Below are 20228 nucleotides of genomic sequence, written 5' to 3' on the forward strand. Positions count from 1 at the left end.
TTGCTTGTGAACAAGCATGTGGTGAAAGTATGCATACTACTACTTTCTGAAGATTTAGAAATTCAAGCACTTCATCTGACAGTGCAACAACGGAACCAGTACATCAAAAAAGAATGAACAACAAAAAGCATATATTTGTCACTACTCTTATGTCAATTCCATGAGCTTTCTTACACCAGTGTATCGACATAACTTTTTTCAACAGATAGATCAACTTGAATCCTATTACCAGCAATAACTAATCATAATTACAAAAGAATTACAGAAGGATAATCATAATTGATAAGTGCTTATGTTCCTAGATGCTTTGATGATCTCCTCACAAGTGCAGGGACCTGGTCCTCTGCAGAGTATGAATACTCGTCCAGTGGTCAAAGTGCTGTACAACTGGAAAGTTGTCTGCATCAGAAAGTTGGTGAAGCTGCAGAGTACTCCACCAATCAGAAGCAACGAGGTTGCGTGTTCATTGGATAATAACTTTTCATGTCTAAATATATCCAAGGAAAAACAACAAACTAATTCATTCATTCAAAGAGAGAAATATTTCAAACTTCAAGAACAGCATGGACCTGATCGATTGCTTCAAGTGTTTTTTGTACCAGTTGTTATTTTGTTTGCTTGTAATAGTGCTTACCTTGTAGGATTCGTTTCGTTGTGATAAGAAGCGTTTCAACTTGTGTGAATCATTGTGAGTTTTGAGTTAGAGTTAACTTGGTTCTTACTCTAAAATCTATATTAATCAGGATAGGATTAGTATAGTGGGTAGTGTGGTATCTACTCTAGTTCGTCTAAGTAATAGTAGGTGTTACTTAGAGTAGGGATTAGCAGGCTAATCTCGGTTTGTAACTGGTTTTTACTTTTGCTTAGAGAAGATTAGTGAAAAGCAGTTCTAAAAGTCCTGGTAGGCCAGGTCGTGGTTTTACTCCCTGGAGCAAGGAGGTTTCGATGTAAACTATCTTGTCAATCTTTACTTTTCAGTACTTGCTCTTTACTGTTTTAGTTTCAACTGTGCTGAGGACCTGGTCCCATTGATACTGGTGGATGCATACATTCCAACAAGTGGTATCAGAGCCTGACTTTTCAGTTTGGTTAACACCAAGAAAAGAAAGGATCCTGAAGGAATGTCTGCTCCTCCCAATATGAAGGAAGGACAATCTTCTACCAGGCCACGCGTTTTAATAGACTATACTATGGCTGGTGGAAAAATAGAATGCACGACTACATCAACGCTGAGGGCTCTGAGTTATGGGACATCATCCTTGATGGACCATATATTCCTACAAAGGAGATGAAGGATGGGGAGCTTACCACCATTGTTGTCAAAACCAGAAAGGACTACAACGAGGCAGATAGAAAAAAGATAGAAAAGAACTACAAAGCAAAGAAGATTCTGGCGTATGGAATTGGAGCAGATGAGTACAACAGGATTTCTGCTTGTGAGACTGCCAATGAGATATGGGATTGTCTTCAAACAACCCATGAAGGAACTCAGCGAGTAAAAGAGTCTAAGGTTGATATGCTTACCACTCAGTATGAAAATTTCATTATGAAGGAAGGGGAAACCATCTTTGAGATGAACTCAAGATTTACCTCTATCACCAACGAGCTGAGAGGTTTGGGTAAGCCTATTCCTGTCCGTAAGCAAATTCGCAAGATCCTCAAGGTGCTTCCAAAATCTTGGGAAAGCAAGGTGGATGCCATAACATAAGTCAAAGATCTAATGACGCTTCCCATGGATGAACCGATTGGGAATCTTCAGAGCTACGAGATCAACAAGAAATAGGGGACGACTGTGAAGGAAGGAAAGAAGAAGTCCATTGCTTTGAAACTATCTCAAAGTGAGGTGACTGGATGAGATGACATATGTCACTAGAAGATTTCAGAAGATCTTAAAGAAGCATTGAGGCTTCCAAAAGAAAACCCCTTCCAGCAGGACTGCTACTGCAAATGATCTTTGCCATAAGTGTGGCAAGCCTGGTCACTTCATGAGGAACTGCCCCAGTCAAAAGCAGGAAACTCATGACACCAGACCTCGCAAGAGGGACCTGGTCCCAGACCGTGCTCAAAGGAAGGCATATGCGGATCAGTTGGTGAGAAAAGCCTTTGCTGTGCGGGGAAATGACTCAAGTGAATCAGAAAAAGATGTAGAGAGTCATGAGGATGTTTCAATGATGGCCATTGAAGATGATGAAAGCATTTTCAACTCTATTTTCTCCTTAATGGCAAATTCTGATAATGAAGAGGATTCAGACGAGGTAACTCTTTTTTATCTTAAAGATGATCTAGATAATCTGCCTATTAAAAACTTGAGGAAACTTGTTGCTTTGCTTATTGACTGTGTTGATGAACGAACCACTGAAAACTTAATGTTGAATAAAAAATTAAGTTTGTGTGAAGATAAGAATTCTGCTCTCATGTCTCAAGTTGCTGAAATTAGTGAAAGGATAGGAACTCTAGAAACTTGTAACATAACACCTGAGAAGAACCTTGGAAACTCAGTAGGTGGGAAGAGAAAGCTCAGCATTTTTGAGGAAGAACTGGAAGAAAAGCTAAAAAACTTTAAGTCTAAGCTAGTCTCTTCTCTTAAAACAAATTCTCAACTGAGAAAGGATCTGAGTAAGGTCAAGGAGGAATTAAGTCACTCCCTAAAATGGACTGACTCCTCTAAGATACTCTCTAATCTGTCCAATCAAATTTTTAATGGAAAGAAAGGGTTGGGACGCAGACCAATAAAACCTCCCTACAATCCCCATAGCAAATATGTGTCTGTATCTGACAACCTTTTGAGCACTCACTGTGGTCGAAATGGTCATTTGAAAGAAAATTGTGAGAGTTTGAGAAAAGCTAAAGAAAAGCATGTGAGATTTGTTAGATCTGAAAATGATGTTAAAAAGGGAGACAAGGGACCTGGTCCCCTGTATCGTTTCAGTAAGAACATCCTACCTCCTTAGACAGAAAGTTTTCTTATCAGACCTCTTAATAATTACTAGGAACTCCATCTGAAGTGGGTTCCTAAATCTAACAAATGATTTCTATGCAGAAGAGAGGAAGGAGTCAGTGCTGGTACATGGACAGTGGATGCTCGAGGCACATGACTGGAGACACTTCAAACTTCCTCTCTTTGAAAGCACACCAAGGTGGTGGTGTGTCGTTTGGTGGTGGAAAGAAGGATTTTATCCTTGGTATTGGCAGAATAGGGAGATCGACTGATAATTCAATAAATAATGTACACTATGTGGAGGGTTTAAAATACAATCTTTTGAGCATTTCACAAATCTGTGATAAGGGAAATGAAGTGAAGTTTATGTCTGAAAGGTGTGTGGTTACAAACTGTGCAACTAAGAAAATTGTGATGTCTGCAAAAATAGTTAAGAATATGTATGTTGCTGATCTTGATTCTGTTGAAGGAGTTAGCTTGTCATGTCTGAGTGCTCAAACTAATGATGCAAATCTTTGGCATAGATGACTGGGTCATGTAAGTACCTCTTTACTTAACAAGCTTGTTGCAGGGACCTGGTCCGTGGACTACCAAAGTTGAAGTTCTCTAATGACAAAGTCTGTGGCGCATGTGCAAAAGGCAAACAAACAAGATCTTCTTTCAAGGCAGAAAAAAGGTGTGAGCACTATCAGACCTTTGGAACTTCTCCACATGGATCTATGTGGACCTATCAGAATTCAAAACAGAGGAGGTAAAAAATATATTCTTGTGATTGTTGATTATTTCTCCAGGTACACCTGGAATATGTTTCTGCGGAAAAAGGATGAGACTGCTGTAATTCTGATCACTTTTGCCAAAGCCATCCAAATAAAGATAAATTGCAAGATAGCCAGTATCAGATCTGATCATGGTACGGAGTTTGAAAAATCTATACTTGAAGGGTTTTGTGTAGAAAATGGAATCAATCACAACTTCTCAGCACCAAGAACTCCTCAACAAAATGGAGTTGTTGAAAGAAAGAATAGAACTCTGGGGGAGATTGCTAGAACAATGTTGATTGATTCAGAACTTGCAATGAATTTTTGGGCTAAAGTAGTTAATACAACTTGCTATGTGACAAACAATTATCTTATCAGATCAATCATCAAGAAAACACCTTATAAGTTGTTAAATGACAGAAAGCCTTCAATTTCTCATCTCAAGCCATTCGGGTGCAAATGTTTTGTGCTAAAAAATGGAAAGGATAATTTAGGCAAGTTTGATGCCAGAAGTAATGAGGGAGTATTTGTTGGGTACTCATCTACAAGCAAGGCATATAGGGTGTTCAATAAAAGAACTCTTTGTGTTGAAGAAAGCATGCACGTCAAGTTTGATGAATTGGGTACAAGAAATGAGAACAATGAGGACTACGAGTGTGAGGAGCTAATGAACAAGCAGCAGGATGATCAGGGCACAAAAGAGAAGGATGCAGAGCACTCAGGAGGACCTGGTCCCTCAGGTTCATCACAGGAAACAATGTCTCAAAATCCTGAAGAAGATGAAGGTAATTTTGATGCTGATAGAGAAGAAGAGATTACCAGAAAGTCTGGATGGAAATATCAATCTTCACATCCACTAGATAATCTCACCTCTCCACTTGACTCAGCAATTCAAACTAGGTCTAAATCAAGAAATCTAGTTGCACATTCAACATTCATATCATCCATTGAACCCAAGAACATCAAGGAAGCTTTGAAGGATGTAGATTGGGTAACTTCAATGTAGGAGGAGCTTCATCAGTTTGAGAGAAGCAAGGTGTGGCACCTGGTCCCCAGACCACTTGATAGAACCATTATTGGGACCAGATGGGTCTTCAGAAACAAACTTGATGAGCATGGAATCATTACTAGAAATAAGTCAAGATTGGTGGTACAGGGTTACAACCAAGAAGAGGGAATTGATTATGATGAGACCTTTGCTCCTGTAGCCAGAATGGAAGCCATCAGAATCTTAATAGCATTTGCCGCTCACATGGAATTCAAACTGTTTCAAATGGATGTCAAGAGTGCTTTCTTAAATGGGAATCTGAAGGAAGAAGTATATGTCAAGCAGCCTCTAGGCTTTGAAGACCCAGAACTGCCAAATCATGTGCTGAAGTTAGACAAGGCTCTGTATGGGTTGAAACAAGCTCCCAGAGCTTGGTATGAACGCTTGTCAAAATTCCTTCTTGCAAATGGGTTCAAAAGAGGTAAAATTGATAATACACTATTTTTGAAATCTAGAGGAAAGGAGTTGTTGATTGTGCAGGTTTATGTGGATGATATCATCTTTGGAGCCACTACTGATTTACTTTGCAAGGAATTCGCTGATCTGATGAGCATGATGGGAGAACTCACTTTCTTCCTAGGCTTGCAGATCAAACAAACCTCTCAAGGCATTTCAATGTGCCAAGAGAAGTATATCAAAGAGTTGCTCAAGAAATTTAATCTTCTTGAGGCAAAGGTGTTGGATACTCCTATGACCACAAGTGTCAAACTTGATAGAGATGAAAATGGCGTGGAGGTCAATCAGACCATGTATAGGGGAATTATTGGGTCACTCCTATACCTCACTGCAAGCAGGCCAGATATAGTGTTCAGTGTAGGGATGTGTGCAAGATTTCAAGCAACACCAAAGGAGTCTTACCTGAAGGCAGCCAAACGAATCCTGAGATACTTGAAGGGAAATCAGGACCTGGTCCTTTTCTACCCTACAGATGACTCTTTTGATCTTATAGGTTATGCTAATTATGCAGGTTTTCTTGTTGATCAAAAAAGCACATCAGGCATGGCACACTTCCTGAGATCAACTTTGATTTCATGGGGAACAAAAAAGCAGAATTCTGTGGCATTGTCTACTGCAGAGGCAGAGTATGTGACTGCTGCATCATGTTGTGCATAACTGTTATGGATCAAGCAGCAACTAGAAGTCTTTGGTGTACTTTCAGACACCATTCCTCTCATTTGTGATAACACCAGTGCCATGAATATGGCCAAGAATCCTGTCCAGCATAAGAGGACAAAACATATAGATGTGAGGCATCACTTTTTGAGGGACAATGTTGAAAAGTAGAATGTGGTGATGAGGTTTTGCAAAACTGAAGACCAGTTAGCTGATATCTTTACAAAACTATTAAGTAAAGAATTTTTCATCAAAAACAGGATGAGGCTAGGGATGCACAAAATCACCTGACCCCTCGACAGATTTGCACAAAGAAATCTTCTTTATTGATTATGTTAAGGAGGGTAGGTATCTATACTTGTTTTACTGCTTGTCATAAAAGAATTCACTTCCGGTACCTTAATGCAGGTATACACTCATGGTGTGTTTAGCTGAACGGAAGGTTTAATCACAGAGGCAGAGTTACAAACTGAAAAGAGGACCTGGTCCTCATGAGGTGAGTATCAATTATACTACATTGTCTAAATGTCAACATCACTGCCACGTGTCACTTTCCCATTCATCGTGTCAGTTTCAAAACGTCTTGTCATTTTTAATACCAAGGGTTGCCTATTTTGGGAACCGATACCTTTTAAACTTAAATCTCTCTTGAAGGGTTACTGTTTAGCTTCCCTCTCATCTTCTAAATTTAAAAATCATAAACCTTCTCCCAAAAATCTCTAAATTTCTCTCCAAGTTCTGTTTTCCTCCTCTCTTCAAACATGTCTATCACTGAGTCTTCTTCGAAAACATCCATCTCCCAAGAAGTTGAAAACCCCAGTTCATTCAAATTCTCTGTTCCCCCTCCTGAAGAATCTCCGTCCACCCCAGTCTGTGGTGTTGGAGAAATGGATGAATCCATCTCCCCGGCGGCCGACATCTTGGTCAGCCATGTTCTTCACTCCGGAAATATGTTAGTTTGGTTTCCTACTCTGGTTCTATCTGGTGAAAAATCCCCAAATTCAGAGGCACAGTCTGTGGCAAAACCTAATGAGGGTCTTTTTACGGAAGAAACTATCATTGGTTCCCTGGAAGTGTCATCAACCATATCTGAGAGAGTGTTTGAAGGGGACCTACCTAAAGGAAAAGGTCCTGAATCTTGTATCCTAACTGTTGGTGCTGAACTGGTGGTTGTTTAAAGGTTAGCCTCTTTAAGAGGTGATGTTCCGCCCACTTCTCTAGAGTATGAATTAGAGTCACCGGATCAGGTCCCTCCCAGAAGTGAGCCTATTTTTTACCAAACTACAAAATCATTTGATGTTGGAAGCGATAAGGAATAAAAAGAAGAGATTCCATTAAAATGGCGCTCTAGGGGAATGCGTGGAGCAAACCATTCTCAAATAAATGTTTCTGAGTTGGAAGCAGTTAAAGGTACATCTGAGTTGACATTGTTGAAAAATCTGCTGAACGAGAAAAGGAGCAACAGAGAAAGGGGAAGGGAAAGTTGGTACTGTCTCTCTCTAAAGGGGACAAAAGGAAGTATGTTACAAGGAGCGAAGCACAAAAGGTTATGGGAAGTGCTATTGCTACAAGCAAAGCCCACACAGAAAGAAGTAGGAAGAGGAGAAGAGAAGGGCTTAAACCTGAATAACCTGCCTCTACTCCATTGTCTATTGAGAATAGTGAAACTGAATTTGAAGAAGATGTCAAGTATGTGGCAAAAAGGAGGAGAAAAGCTGAGGAAGAAAGGATTAAAACAAAGGGAAATCAAAAAGGGGGAAAGAAATCTCCTACAAAGAGTGTGAAAGTTAACAAGCAAAAATCTCGTGCAAAGGGAGAAAAAGGAAGAAAGCAGTTAGAGGAACAAACCGTAAAAGGACCTGGTCCCAAGGTTAAAAATCAAATCGAAGAGAAGGACTTGACCTATAAAAGAGCGGGTAGAGAAAATAGAGCAACAAAAGGTCTTGAATGGTAGAGTCTTTGACCCTGACATTCTAACACAGTTTGGTATGGGAAATTTGGTTGATGCTGTTACCATTTAAGGCTGGAATCATTTATTTGAACCACCAGTTCCATACTTACTCGAACCTGAAGTGTGTGAGTTCTTCTATAAAATGGAACTACTCTTAGGAGGGAGGAGACTGATCTCACTAAGATTCTGAGCGATAAGGAGGTTGAAATCACCAGGCTGAAGTCTGAACTACAGAAGGTCGTTTCGAGGGGACTTGGTACCAGTGAGGGTCAGGAGCTAACACTCAAATAGTTAAGGGATGAAAACACAATGCTGCTGAAGACAAATGCCTCTCTCAACGAGGAAATTAAGTCTCTAAACAAGTAACTGATACAGGCCCATGAGAGTGCAAATGAGCGCATGATGTTGTTGATGCGTACTTTTACTTCCTCCCCTCTTCCGTCCTAAATGTGTCTTGTTTCTCTTGTTGTCTGTCTTTTCTTTTGAAGTTCCAACTTGTCATCACATACTCTTGTGGCTTTTTGTTAGTATGACAAACTACAGTGGTCAGTATATATGATATGCAGCTCTCTTTTATTTTGTCCCTTGTTCATGTATGGTTTAATTTTCTCTTTATGCTTACATACACATGTTCTGTGTGGCCCAAAGCCCTGAATTCTTTATTGCCTTGCATTTAACTTGTATATGTTTACTGTTTCACCTTTTCAATGATGTCAAAAGGGTGAAGTTTTTGTTGTAAAGTTGGTTGTGGAATATGGGCACTGAACTAGGAGGGAACTGTGATTGTTAGGGGCACTGAACTAAAGAAGAACTATGGTTGTTACTGGTGCACTGACAAAGGGGAAATTTGTTATGTAATTGAATGAATGTGTTTGATCACTCACGTGAGGAGGTATGCAAGTTGTTTGTCATCATCAAAAAGGGGGAAATTGATAAGTGCTTATGTTCCTAGATGTTTTGATGATCTCCTCACAAGTGCAGGGACCTGGTCCTCTGCAGAGTATGAATACTCGTCCAGTGGTCAAAGTTTGTACAGCTGGAAAGCTGTCTGCGTCAGAAAGTTGGTGAAGCTGCAGAGTACTCCACCAATCAGAAGCGACGAGGTTGCGTGTTCATTGGATAATAACTTTTCATGTCTAAATATATCCAAGGAAAAACAACAAACTAATTCATTCATTCAAAGAGATAAATATTTCAAGCTTCAAGAACAGCAGGGACCTGATTAATTGCTTCAAGTGCTTCTTGTACCAGCTGTTATTTTGTTTGCTTGTAATAGTGCTTACCTTGTAGGATTCGTTTCGTTGTGATAAAAAAACGTTTCAACTTGTGTGAATCATTGTGAGTTTTGAGTTAGAGTTAACTTGGTTCTTACTCTAAAATCCATATTAATCAGGATAGGATTAGTATAGTGGGTAGTGTGGTATCTACTCTAGCTCGTCTAAGTAATAGGAGGTGTTACTTAGAGTAGGGATTAGCAGACTAATCTCGGTTTGTAACTGGCTTTTACTTTTGCTTAGAAAAGATTAGTGAAAAGCAGTTCTAAAAGTCCTGGCAGGCCAGGTCGTGATTTTACTCCCTTGAGCAAGGAGGTTTCCACGTAAACTCTCTTGTCAATCTTTACTTTTCAACACTTGTTCTTTACTGTTTTAGTTTCAACTATGCTGAGGACTTAGTCCCATTGATACTGGTGGACGCATTCATTCCAACAAGATAATGATACAATGGTGAAACAAGAGGGCTAATTTAGTTAGCAGGGGAAATACTACGGAAATCACACATCTGTTATATGCAGATGATTCCTTGGTATTCTGTGAAGCTGAAGTAATGCAAATCAGGCACTTGAGGGCCATCCTAACAATTTTTGAGGGCATCTCAGGTTTACATGTTAACTGGCATAATAGTTGCTTAAACCCTGTTAACCAAGTTACCAATATGCAGATACTTGCTGAGAACCTAGGATGCCAAATGGATTCCTTACCAACTAAATATCTTGGAATGCCTCTTGGTGCAAAAAATAAAGAGGTGGAAGTATGGAGTGTGATGTTGGAAAGAAGTGAGAGAAAGCTGACAAGATGGAGGAACCAATACCTATCTATGGGAGGCAGATTAACTCTCATAAAGTCAGTAATGGATGCCCTCCAACTTACATGATGAGCCTATTCCCAATCCCAGGCATAGAGAAGAAAATCAACAAACTAAGGAGAGTCTTCTTGTGGCAGGGGAACAAAGAGAAGCTTGGGTACAACCTAGTCAAATGGATGAGGTGACCCTCAACAAAATACGAGGTATGGGAATAAAAAAGTTGAAAGTATAAAGTGTTAGTTTGTTGAAAAGTGGCTTTGGAGATTCTATATTGAATTTGGCATTATGGAGAAGATTCATCTCACGTAAATATGGTCTTCAAAATAATTGGATCACTGATGAAGTAACAGGTGCTTTTGGGTGCTCTATTTGGAAAACTATCAGAAGACTATGGCATTTTTTCACCTCCAATATTTCATTCAAAATTGGAGATGGGGTTAAAACTGATTTTTGGAATGAAATTTGGATAGGGGATAGGAACTTGAAAACCTTATTCCCAGATCTATTTATTCTAAGTCTACAACAGATGGCTATAACGGCACAGGTATGGACTCCTTAAGGGTGGGAACTAATTTTCAGAAGGGCTCTAAATGACTGGGAGATTAGTAGAGTAGTTGGACTGTTGCAGGTGCTGAACCCATTCCCAGGTGTCACAGAAGGACCTGACAGTCCAATATGGAAGTTGCATAACAAAGGGAGATTTACAGTGAAATCCTACTACTGGAATATGAATCATAACCGGAGAATGAGAATGGAGTGGCCATGGAGGCTAATCTGGAAGATCAAAATTCCACTAAAGGTGTCATGTTTCTCATGGCTGGTGATCAGAAAAACATGTTTGACTCACGAAAGGTAGGTATTATATGTGTGATCAAGAGGCAGAGATTAATAGCCACTTATTCCTACATTGCAAAAAAGCTATAAATCTATGGCACATGTTCTTATGTATATTTGGAGTTAGCTAAGTAATGCCAAAAACTTCTTTAGACATGTTGAAACACTGGGAAGGAATGAGCAGAAGAAGAAGATCAAAAGAGGACGGATGGAAATATATTCCAGCTTGCATCTGGTGGACACTTTGGAAGGAAAGGAATGAAAGATCCCATGGCGGGCAAACTAGCAGCATTCAGAAAATCAAGATGAAGAGACTGAGTTTGCTATATTTTTGGTGTAAACAGGATATGGTGGGGGAGGTAGTAAGTCTAGTGGACTTCATAGGACAATTGTAAAGTTCTTCTTTGGGTTTTTGGTTATCAGGATGCCCTCTGGGTTGTAAATCCCACCTCATCAGTTGTTACTTGATGGTGTGAATACAAAGTTACCTTATCAAAAAAGAGGGCTAATTTAGTTGCAACATCATTGGTCACAATCAAAAATATCAATTAGTTGGTTATTAGGATTGGTATGGTTTTTCCAATAGCAATGCATCACAAGATAGCACAACCAAATTTTAGCAACTAAAGGTGGAAATATTGAGAAGTTTGTCACTCTGACAGTGAGACATTACAACTACGCATTGATTCCAACAAATTCCTACTCTGCTATTGCCAGAATTCCCACGTGAAGCCCCATCAATGTTACAACATAGCCCAACGATCAACTGGAAAATTGAGTCCATTGCACTTTTGTCTACCTCAACCTTGACATATAGGACTCAAGAGAAACATTGACATCATTGTAGGCATATCCTTACATGGTATAATACTTTCCATCAATAACTTGTTTTGGGAGCAAAAAGGATAATGGAGGGATCAACACAAAAGAAAGAGAATGAAAGAGTAGTTCACCTTTTGTTGCAAGTCAGGGGAAATATGGATGACCAAATATTATTTCTGAAATGTCACTATAGCACTGACATAATATTTTTAAACTATTTTATCTGAAATGACCACTCATGCAATCAATATAACATTGAAAGACAACAACATACCCAGAGTTACCCACAAGTGGGTTTGGGGAGGGTAGAGTGTACGAGACCTTACTCACACAAGGCGAGGTAGAGAGATTGCTTCCCATAGACCTCCAGCTCGAGAAAATGTTTTCGAAAACATTAAAAGGTAGCTACTAACAAATATTTTCACTATGTATGGAGCAAGAAAACCACATGTTGGAAAACTAACCCAGAAAACATGGACAAAGCCAATATCTGTGACACAGTAGTAAAAAGACCAGATTGACAAAGGGTTGTCAAAAACTTTTAAGCACAATTCACCACTGATGCACACAATTATAGCTTGTAGAGTAAAAAAAGATGATCCTTATACCCCGAAGTTTTTACACCTAATTAAGTTTACAAGAAACCCCTAGCACAAAACCTTCACAGAAAGGATTGCACACGCACACACACATATATAGATGGATTCGTATGCAATGAAAATATCAGATAAGCAACAATAAATCTCTTGAAAACAAAAACCAAGCAAACTTGGTTTTGAGTCAAAAGGAAGGAACCTAGCTCACTTCAACTTGGATACATGGATTGTGAAAATCCTGGCTCCGTCACTAGTCATGTATCAAAAAACTTGCAAAATCTAATCTTTGTTACGTGCAAAACTAAAAAAAAAAAGGACATCATATCAATATATCCACAATGTGATGGCATGATCGAGTTGTCTTGCCAATGTCTTCTCTCATCTTAGATGCAGTATAGCTAATGAAGAAAGGTTTAAACAGGGAAAAAACAAACAAAACCACCAAGAAAAATTGCCAACAAACCTGAAGAGATTTTTCAGCTACTTCTTTCAAATCTGCAACAGCTCCCTCCCAATCTTCTGTTAGAAGCTTGGCTTCACCCCTCAGTAAGAAATATGGTCTAATAGAATTCGGTCATCCTAATGTCATCAACTGTACTTTTTTAAAGGTTGAAAACAGTATAATTAAAGAATACTTACCACTCTGATTGAGGTCTCTAATTAAGAATTAAAGAGTACTTACCACTCGACCAATAATCGTTGTTGGTTGATTTGTTTATTGTGATTTCTTCTAGGGTGCAATCATCAACAAGAATCTTCCTAGTTGGAATATGAACTCAATTGCAAAAGAATTACAGGAGGATAATCATAATTTATACAATGGTGAAACAGGGCTGATTTAGTTGCAACATCATTGGTCACAATCAAAAATATATTAGAATAACTAATAATAATGTAAATGCAATATAACAAAGATTTTATATCAATTAGTTGGTTATTAGGATTAGGTATGGTTTTTTCAATAACAATGCATCACATGATAGCACAACCAAAATTTGTCACTCTGACAGTGAGACATTACAACTACGCCTCGACTCCAAACAAATTCCTACTCTCCTACTGCACGTGATGCTCCATCAGTATTCCAACATAGCCCTACGATCAACTGGAAAATTGAGTCTATTGCACTTTTGTGTACCTCAACCTTGGCATATAGGACTCGAGAGAAACATTGACATCTTTCCGGATTGTAGTCATATCATTGAGCATAGGAAGAAATCTCAAGTTAAGGAGATAACAGAGTAGAATTAACCTATAAAATGATACGTTGAGCAGTACGATCATCTGGACCAGCACACATAAATCAAGCTAGGAGTCGTTCCACTTATCTACAGCTGAGGAATCAACAGTATACTAGTTGTAGGCTTGTCGTAAATACTATATACGATTAGATAAACAACAATGGGTAATCAATCAGCTGTTAGCAAAGAAATGGCTCTAGTGGCACGCTTCCCTGAGGACATGAAATAAATAAACTGACCAACTTTGATAAATACATTCAGAACCAAAAATTTAGCAGCAATAAATATATTCATTAAAATGAGAGGTTGTTACATAATCTTCGACAGAAGAAAAAGGAAAAAAGCATATGCAAATACCTAAGTGATTTAGGTGAGATCAAGCTCTCAGCATAAGCAATTCCTTGCTTAACGGTAACACATTGACATTGAGGGTTGTATAATCCAAATGGTCCTCTAGATGTCGTGATTGTAGAACAAACGCATCCGAGACGTTTGCAATGTAGTAACACTTCACAATTCGCAAACATATATTTTGGTCTGGCTGAATGAAAAAGATTAGTATCTCGTATTTTAATAAAGTTAGTCCAAGATTCCCTGACACCATAGTCGTTCATTATCCACAACTTAAAAGTGCAGTCCATGCCCATCTCCCAATAATTATACGTATAATGAAAGCAAAGCATTCCTCTCAATACTGAAACACCACGGTCGATGTAGCGGAAGCTGGGGCATACATGATACATTTGCTCCAATAAAGGTACCTCTCCATACACCTCATTTGAAATATTAAATGAAACAGTAGTATAATATCCAGAGAGTGACATACCAAGCCAATGAAATGCTCCATGTAGAAATGACAAATAATCCATACCACAACTCCTAAAACCAGTAACACGCTCAATGCCAGTAGGATAACCAATTTTTCTCCAGGAACCACTTTTTAGAGAGAGAACTTCAATTGAAGTATTGAAACTATGATCTGCATTCAGGTTAATTGCAAGAATCTTATAGTCTTCACTTGTTGCATCATATCCCAATCCACATACACAATATACCACTCGAAATTCTGGATGGGGAAGTAGTATTGATTCTCTTGTGGATGGGTTCCACAACAAAAGTTCTTCATAGAGTCTTGCAGAAGAATCATAGAGTCCTCGAGAAGAAACAAAAATAAGAACCAATCCATCACAAGAACAAAATAGTATGACATTTGTTGGTTTGCAGCTCGAAGGACAATCAAGCTTTTGCTCATCCTGAACAACTTGAACCGTCGATAAAGAAGAAGTAGAGAAGATATACACATAAAGAAGAAGTAGAGAAGATATACACATCATTCTTATCATAGAAAGATTCGGTAATAAGAAATTTTTGAGAATTTTGGTCATTCCTGGAATGAATATAATGTTTCATCCTAAAGTAAGTATCATTGATTAATGAATTCCAAAATTTTGAAACACATTTGAATCGAAGAAGAGACCGCATAGGTAACCTGCTGAGGATGTCCATCATTATTTCCTCTAGTAAATAAATTCTTATGACCTAAATTGGACAAGTAGAAGTTAGTTCAAAACAAAATTTGAAGCACAACTTGTACAACGAGCACTCAACAATTGTATCTCACATATGAACTCACCTAATCAATCTCCATCTGGTCTGTATTATCATTTGACGACTCCACAATGCTCTTCCCTGAAATTTGATAGGGACGTACTGATTTCTTCTTCTTCTTATTGAATTTTTGGGTAGCTTCTTCTTCTCCATTGCTAATAATTTGGTTGGATTTTTTTGTATTTATAATGGATTTCTTCTTATTTGGAGCTTTTCTATTTGCTAAATTTTCATGGCCATGGGAGGATACACACTTCTTCTTCTTCTTTTGTGCCATCTCAAATGGTAGGGTTTGCGCGCCCAACATTACAATCTTAAATATATATATATATATTTTAACGAGATTAACTTGTATGCAGTGTCAGTGAAATCCTTTTTACACTATCACTTAACTCTAAGGCACACAAAAGTTAAGTTTTTCAATTTGTTTTTACTTTTTATTTTATTGAACATAAATATTAAATATAGTGTTAGAAGGTAACTAGGATTCTAAATCTATTTTACCAAATTAGTTTAGGAGTCTATTTTTTGACTTACCAAAAATATTCTATCGTCATTCTTGTTTCACGTGCTAGCATTGTTGTTTCTTCATATCACCATCTAGTGGCGGATCTAGGATTTTCACGAAGTGGGTTCAAGATATATGTGAGCAGTGACGGTCTCCAACTTATACTTGGTGTTGTTTCGTTCCTCGGGGCCAATGCCTTACTTAATACGCTTCCCAATTACAATCTCTGCTGGGACAAAGCATAAAGCTCATCGTAATAAACCAGTTGATAACAAAAAGAGTTGGCAATAACAGATATATAGATAGCAACAGTACCCACTCTGGGCATGCCTGATTGAATCCACCTTAAAATTTGCACCACACACCTCGCCCTGGGTACTGGTTTCAACTATAATTAACTCCTCAAGCCACCAGAAGATCGATGTGAAAAAGCTAAGCCACCGGCCTGAAGTAGCAATACGACGACATTAGGAGTAAATCAATATACATCAAGGATAGATCTTCAAAAAGAAACGAAACAATTCACATAAAACATGATAGGGAAAAACCAATTTACACACAGAGGTCATACTATGTCATGTGTTAATGAATCCCATATCCCATTTGATTGATTTGTGTCTCTTTCTTGCCACCTAGCTCTCCCTAATTTACCCTCTTTGTCGCCCAGAGAAAAGGAAATGAAACATTATACATACAAATATAACTATTTGCATGCATAATAAAAGTGGTCGCGGTACTGAGTCTGACAAGCATCAAATCATTCGCTTGGTCTGCAAATTAAAGAGCATGTTTTTCAATTTCAATCAGATGATCGGTTTTCCTTATCAATACAACTTCTCTTATCGAAAAATAAAAATAAAACACTTACTCTANGGCGTCTGCGCACCGTCTCTTCACATGACCAAACCATCTCAGTCTCGCTTCCCTCGGCTTGTCCACCACAGAGGCCACTCCCACCTTCTCCTGGATAAATTCATTCCTAATCTTATCACTCCTAGTGTGCCCACATATCCATCTCAACATCCTCATCTCCGCAACCTGTATTTTCTGAACATGTGAGTTCTTGACTGGCCAACACTCCGCTCCATACAACAAGGCCGGTCTAACTACCACTCTGTAGAACTTACCTTTAAGTCTAGGTGGAATTTTCTTATCACACAAGACTCCAGAGGCAAGCCTCCATTTCATCCAAGCAACCCCAATGCGATGTGTGACATCATCATCGATGTCGCCACTTCCTTGGATTACAGACCTAAGATACTTAAAACTTTCTTTCTTAGGAATGATCTGTGTGGCAAGTATAACTATTTGCATGCATAATAAAAGTGGTCGCGGTACTGAGTCTGACAAGCATCAAATCATTCGCTTGGTCTGCAAATTAAAGAGCATGTTTTTCAATTTCAATCAGATGATCGGTTTTCCTTATCAATACAACTTCTCTTATCGAAAAATAAAAATAAAACACTTACTCTATTAGGTTCCAGGACCTTTCCCTTCAAAGCAACAAGCATTACCTTCCGGAAATGGTGCAAAGGATTTCCCACAGCTCAGCATCATCCGTGAGAACTAGGTGGCCTTCAGAATCAGTACCCCAGAAAATGTCTCGACGTGACCTTGTTAAGTGCATGTAATTAGAGATTTCACAAATCTACAAAACTTGGCCAACGCATTGTAGTATCACATTTCGGTTAGGCAAATAGAGAGCTTGGCCAAGGCAATACCAACTGCTCCTTGTGCAACAACACTCGTCCAACAGCATAAAGGTTTCTCTAGAATCCTTTCTAGACTTCCTCATCAATTAATTGCACAAGAGGTAATCCTCAAAGCCATATAATGAAAATAAGTTGCAAAGAAACATATACATTCAGTGAAATATATATCAGTATTATTATTATTATGCAAGGTAAATAGAAAATGCTACAAATTTAAAATAATTCCCCAAAAAATCAAAGGTAATAACCTTTTATGGATAATTTCACATGAATAAAAGAGATCATGAAACCCTAGATGAGGAGCTTAGCAGCTTACGGGAGATAAAAGTTCGGATAGAGGAATCCCAAGTTCGACGATTATGGAGTCTGAGACAAAGAAAAAAATTTCCGACTGTTATGGAGTCTGAGACAGAAAAAAGAATTAATAAATATTAAAAAGAAATAGATTAGATGTTTAACTGGTTTGGCTATTATCGTTAAACTTATACTTACATGATTGTGTAAAAAAACTTTAAACAATCTGTGCACACAAGTTAATCTCTATTTTAAGTATTTATCATCATTATGATAAAAATCACACTCTAAAATAATATGTCTTTGTATTTTTACAAAATCAAACAATAACTTATCATGTTCTAATGCTTTTAGCTTAACATCATATAAAATCCATACATTTGAATTAAATATTTAATTTAGTGATATTTTTTTTTAATGTATTTGAAAATTATTAAAAGGAATAGATTAAAATTATATATATTAATATATTGACATTTTTTTATAAAATCATACAAAGCAACAAAGTCTAGTGATACACTTATAGATTAACTGTCACGCTCCGAGCCTACACCCTAGACATGGCCGACACAATCATCGATGGCCCCCAACGAACCCTTGGTCTGGCTGACTACTTAGCTAAAGACTTACTCAAGTAAAATGGGACTCTAAATACCAAAATTAACTCATAATGTCTCAACAATAGCTTAACTCAATAAATGTCTGGAAATACTTAAATAAAGATCAGTAATTGACTCAAAATCTCAAAACATCAACAAAGGAAATAGTGAGAGACTCCTCAATTTCTAACTATCTATGTAGCCTCTAAATACTACGATAGATGTTGGGACAAGACCCTCGACAACTTAACAAAGCAGAAATAATAATGTGAAGCCCTCCGGAAAGCAAAGAGGCTCACCAAAGCTAGCTGGCGTGCAAATGTTATCAACAAAGCGCCTGTTGATGACCCTGAACACATGTATATGTATACACATGCCCAAATGTATAAAGCATAAATCTTTCTCAATTTGAGGTGATTACTCAAAAGATCCTCTTAAAAGAGGTATTACTCTGAAACTTTTCTGAACTCACAAACTCATTTAGAAATCAATGTTTTCCTCTTTTAAAATGTAAAAGTGTTACATTTGGAAATACTTAGTTCCCTTATACTCTTTTTCAATCATGAATGCAACTCTTCTCATTCTCATACTTACTTCCTCAAGACTTAATTTGAAACTATAGTTAATCACGAAAGAATTCTCAAAATGACTCAAAAGGACCTCTTGAACTTTCCTCTTAAACTCACTTCAATTGAAATGTAAATTTAGACATGTGATTAGGACATGTATGATCTCTCAAAGATTAATGGAGAATTTAGAAGCTAATAAAAGAAGAGAACATAGTTATAATTCAAAGGAACACGTTCAAAATGAAGCACAGAAGAAAAAGGGACCAGGTGACCCTAGAGTAACAGTGGCGCGTTGCGCCAAACCCAATTGACTGGGGCTGGGTTTGGGTGCACTGTTGGCGCACCGCCCCATGCCCCATGCCCCAATTGACTGGGGCTGACTTCGGACACACTGTTGGCACGCCGCCCCAGCCCCAGGTTTTCGATGAATTTTTATGCTCAAATTAGGGTCCTAAATCATCTAGAATCGAGTGATTTCTTCCAAACTTTTTTATAATTTACAAACCCAACATGAAACCATCAAAATTTCACACAATTCCTATCAAGAATCACAACTCATACTCAAGATCATCAACTCAAGAAACTCAAAACCTCCATTGTTAAAGAATGAAGCTACAATCAAGAACTACTCAAGAATCTCTCAATAAACGATTTTATGGGCGGATTCATGGATGAGTTAGATGTATGGTGTGAGGACGAACAAGTCCATCACTGTAAGAAGCCTTACATGCATGGAAAGAACGATGTTCTTGGCGAATTCCTCAGTTCTTGAAAGAACGCTTGAAACCCTGCCCTTTTCTCCTCTTGAAACTCCGCTCTAAAATTCTAAGCGTTTAGGAATGTGAAAATTAACTTAGCATCTGATTAGACCCTTAACTTGGGTGAGAAAAAATGTTTTCAAGCCTAGTGGGGTAAGGAAAATACCAAAATACCCTTTCCTTAAACGGATGAAAATGCTTAACTGGAGAGGTTCCAGTCAAACAACCATAACTTTTTACTCAAGGCTCGGTATTTAGCAAACTTGACGGCTTGGAAAGAGGACTCAAAGACCTTCGATTTTATAGCTCATGGACCACCTAACTCCTTATGTGCTAAGACCATCTCCAACCCAACACCAAATTTTACACCAAATCCTTATTTGGTGTTTTGGAGCTCCAACCCAACACCAAATTTTACACCCTTTTGGTGTGTGAATAGTGTTACACCAAATTTGGTGTAACACTATTCATCACACCAATTCACTTTATTGAATATTTTAATATTATTTCATTATACAAAACTTTTAATTAAACATTATATAAATTGTATGTTTTAATTAAATCTCTTGTATATTTAATTATTTTTATGTAATATTTTTATAATATTAATTTTAGATATAAAAGTTAGTTTTTTTTATAAATTGATTTTTCTCATATGACTTTTTTTAAAAATTAAATTTATGTTAATTTTACTATAAATTATAATTTAATATAACTACAATTAACCTTCACAAAAATTAAAAATGCAAACATATAAATTATTAAACAAATAATACAATGCACTTAAAAATAACCGA

The 20228-nt window shown here is 37.8% G+C and overlaps 2 protein-coding genes across 2 annotated transcripts; one reads left to right on the forward strand and one right to left on the reverse strand.

Annotated features, from left to right (window-relative positions):
• The first annotated feature begins 1210 nt into the window (after positions 1 to 1210).
• Positions 1211 to 2951, forward strand: LOC125869989 (uncharacterized). The gene is made up of 2 exons (XM_049550366.1): positions 1211 to 1663; positions 1965 to 2951. Exons 1-2 carry the CDS (start codon positions 1211 to 1213, stop codon positions 2949 to 2951), a joined length of 1440 nt encoding a protein of 479 aa, XP_049406323.1.
• Positions 2952 to 13581: 10630 nt separating this feature from the next.
• LOC125869990 (F-box/kelch-repeat protein At3g06240-like) lies at positions 13582 to 14714 on the reverse strand. The gene has a single exon (XM_049550367.1). The coding sequence runs from the start codon at positions 14712 to 14714 to the stop codon at positions 13677 to 13679; it is 1038 nt and encodes a 345-aa protein (XP_049406324.1). The 3' UTR covers positions 13582 to 13676.
• Between the last annotated feature and the right edge of the window lie 5514 nt (positions 14715 to 20228).

Source organism: Solanum stenotomum, chromosome 7 (genome assembly GCF_019186545.1).
Source record: "Solanum stenotomum isolate F172 chromosome 7, ASM1918654v1, whole genome shotgun sequence".
Classification (NCBI taxonomy): Eukaryota; Viridiplantae; Streptophyta; class Magnoliopsida; order Solanales; family Solanaceae; genus Solanum; species Solanum stenotomum.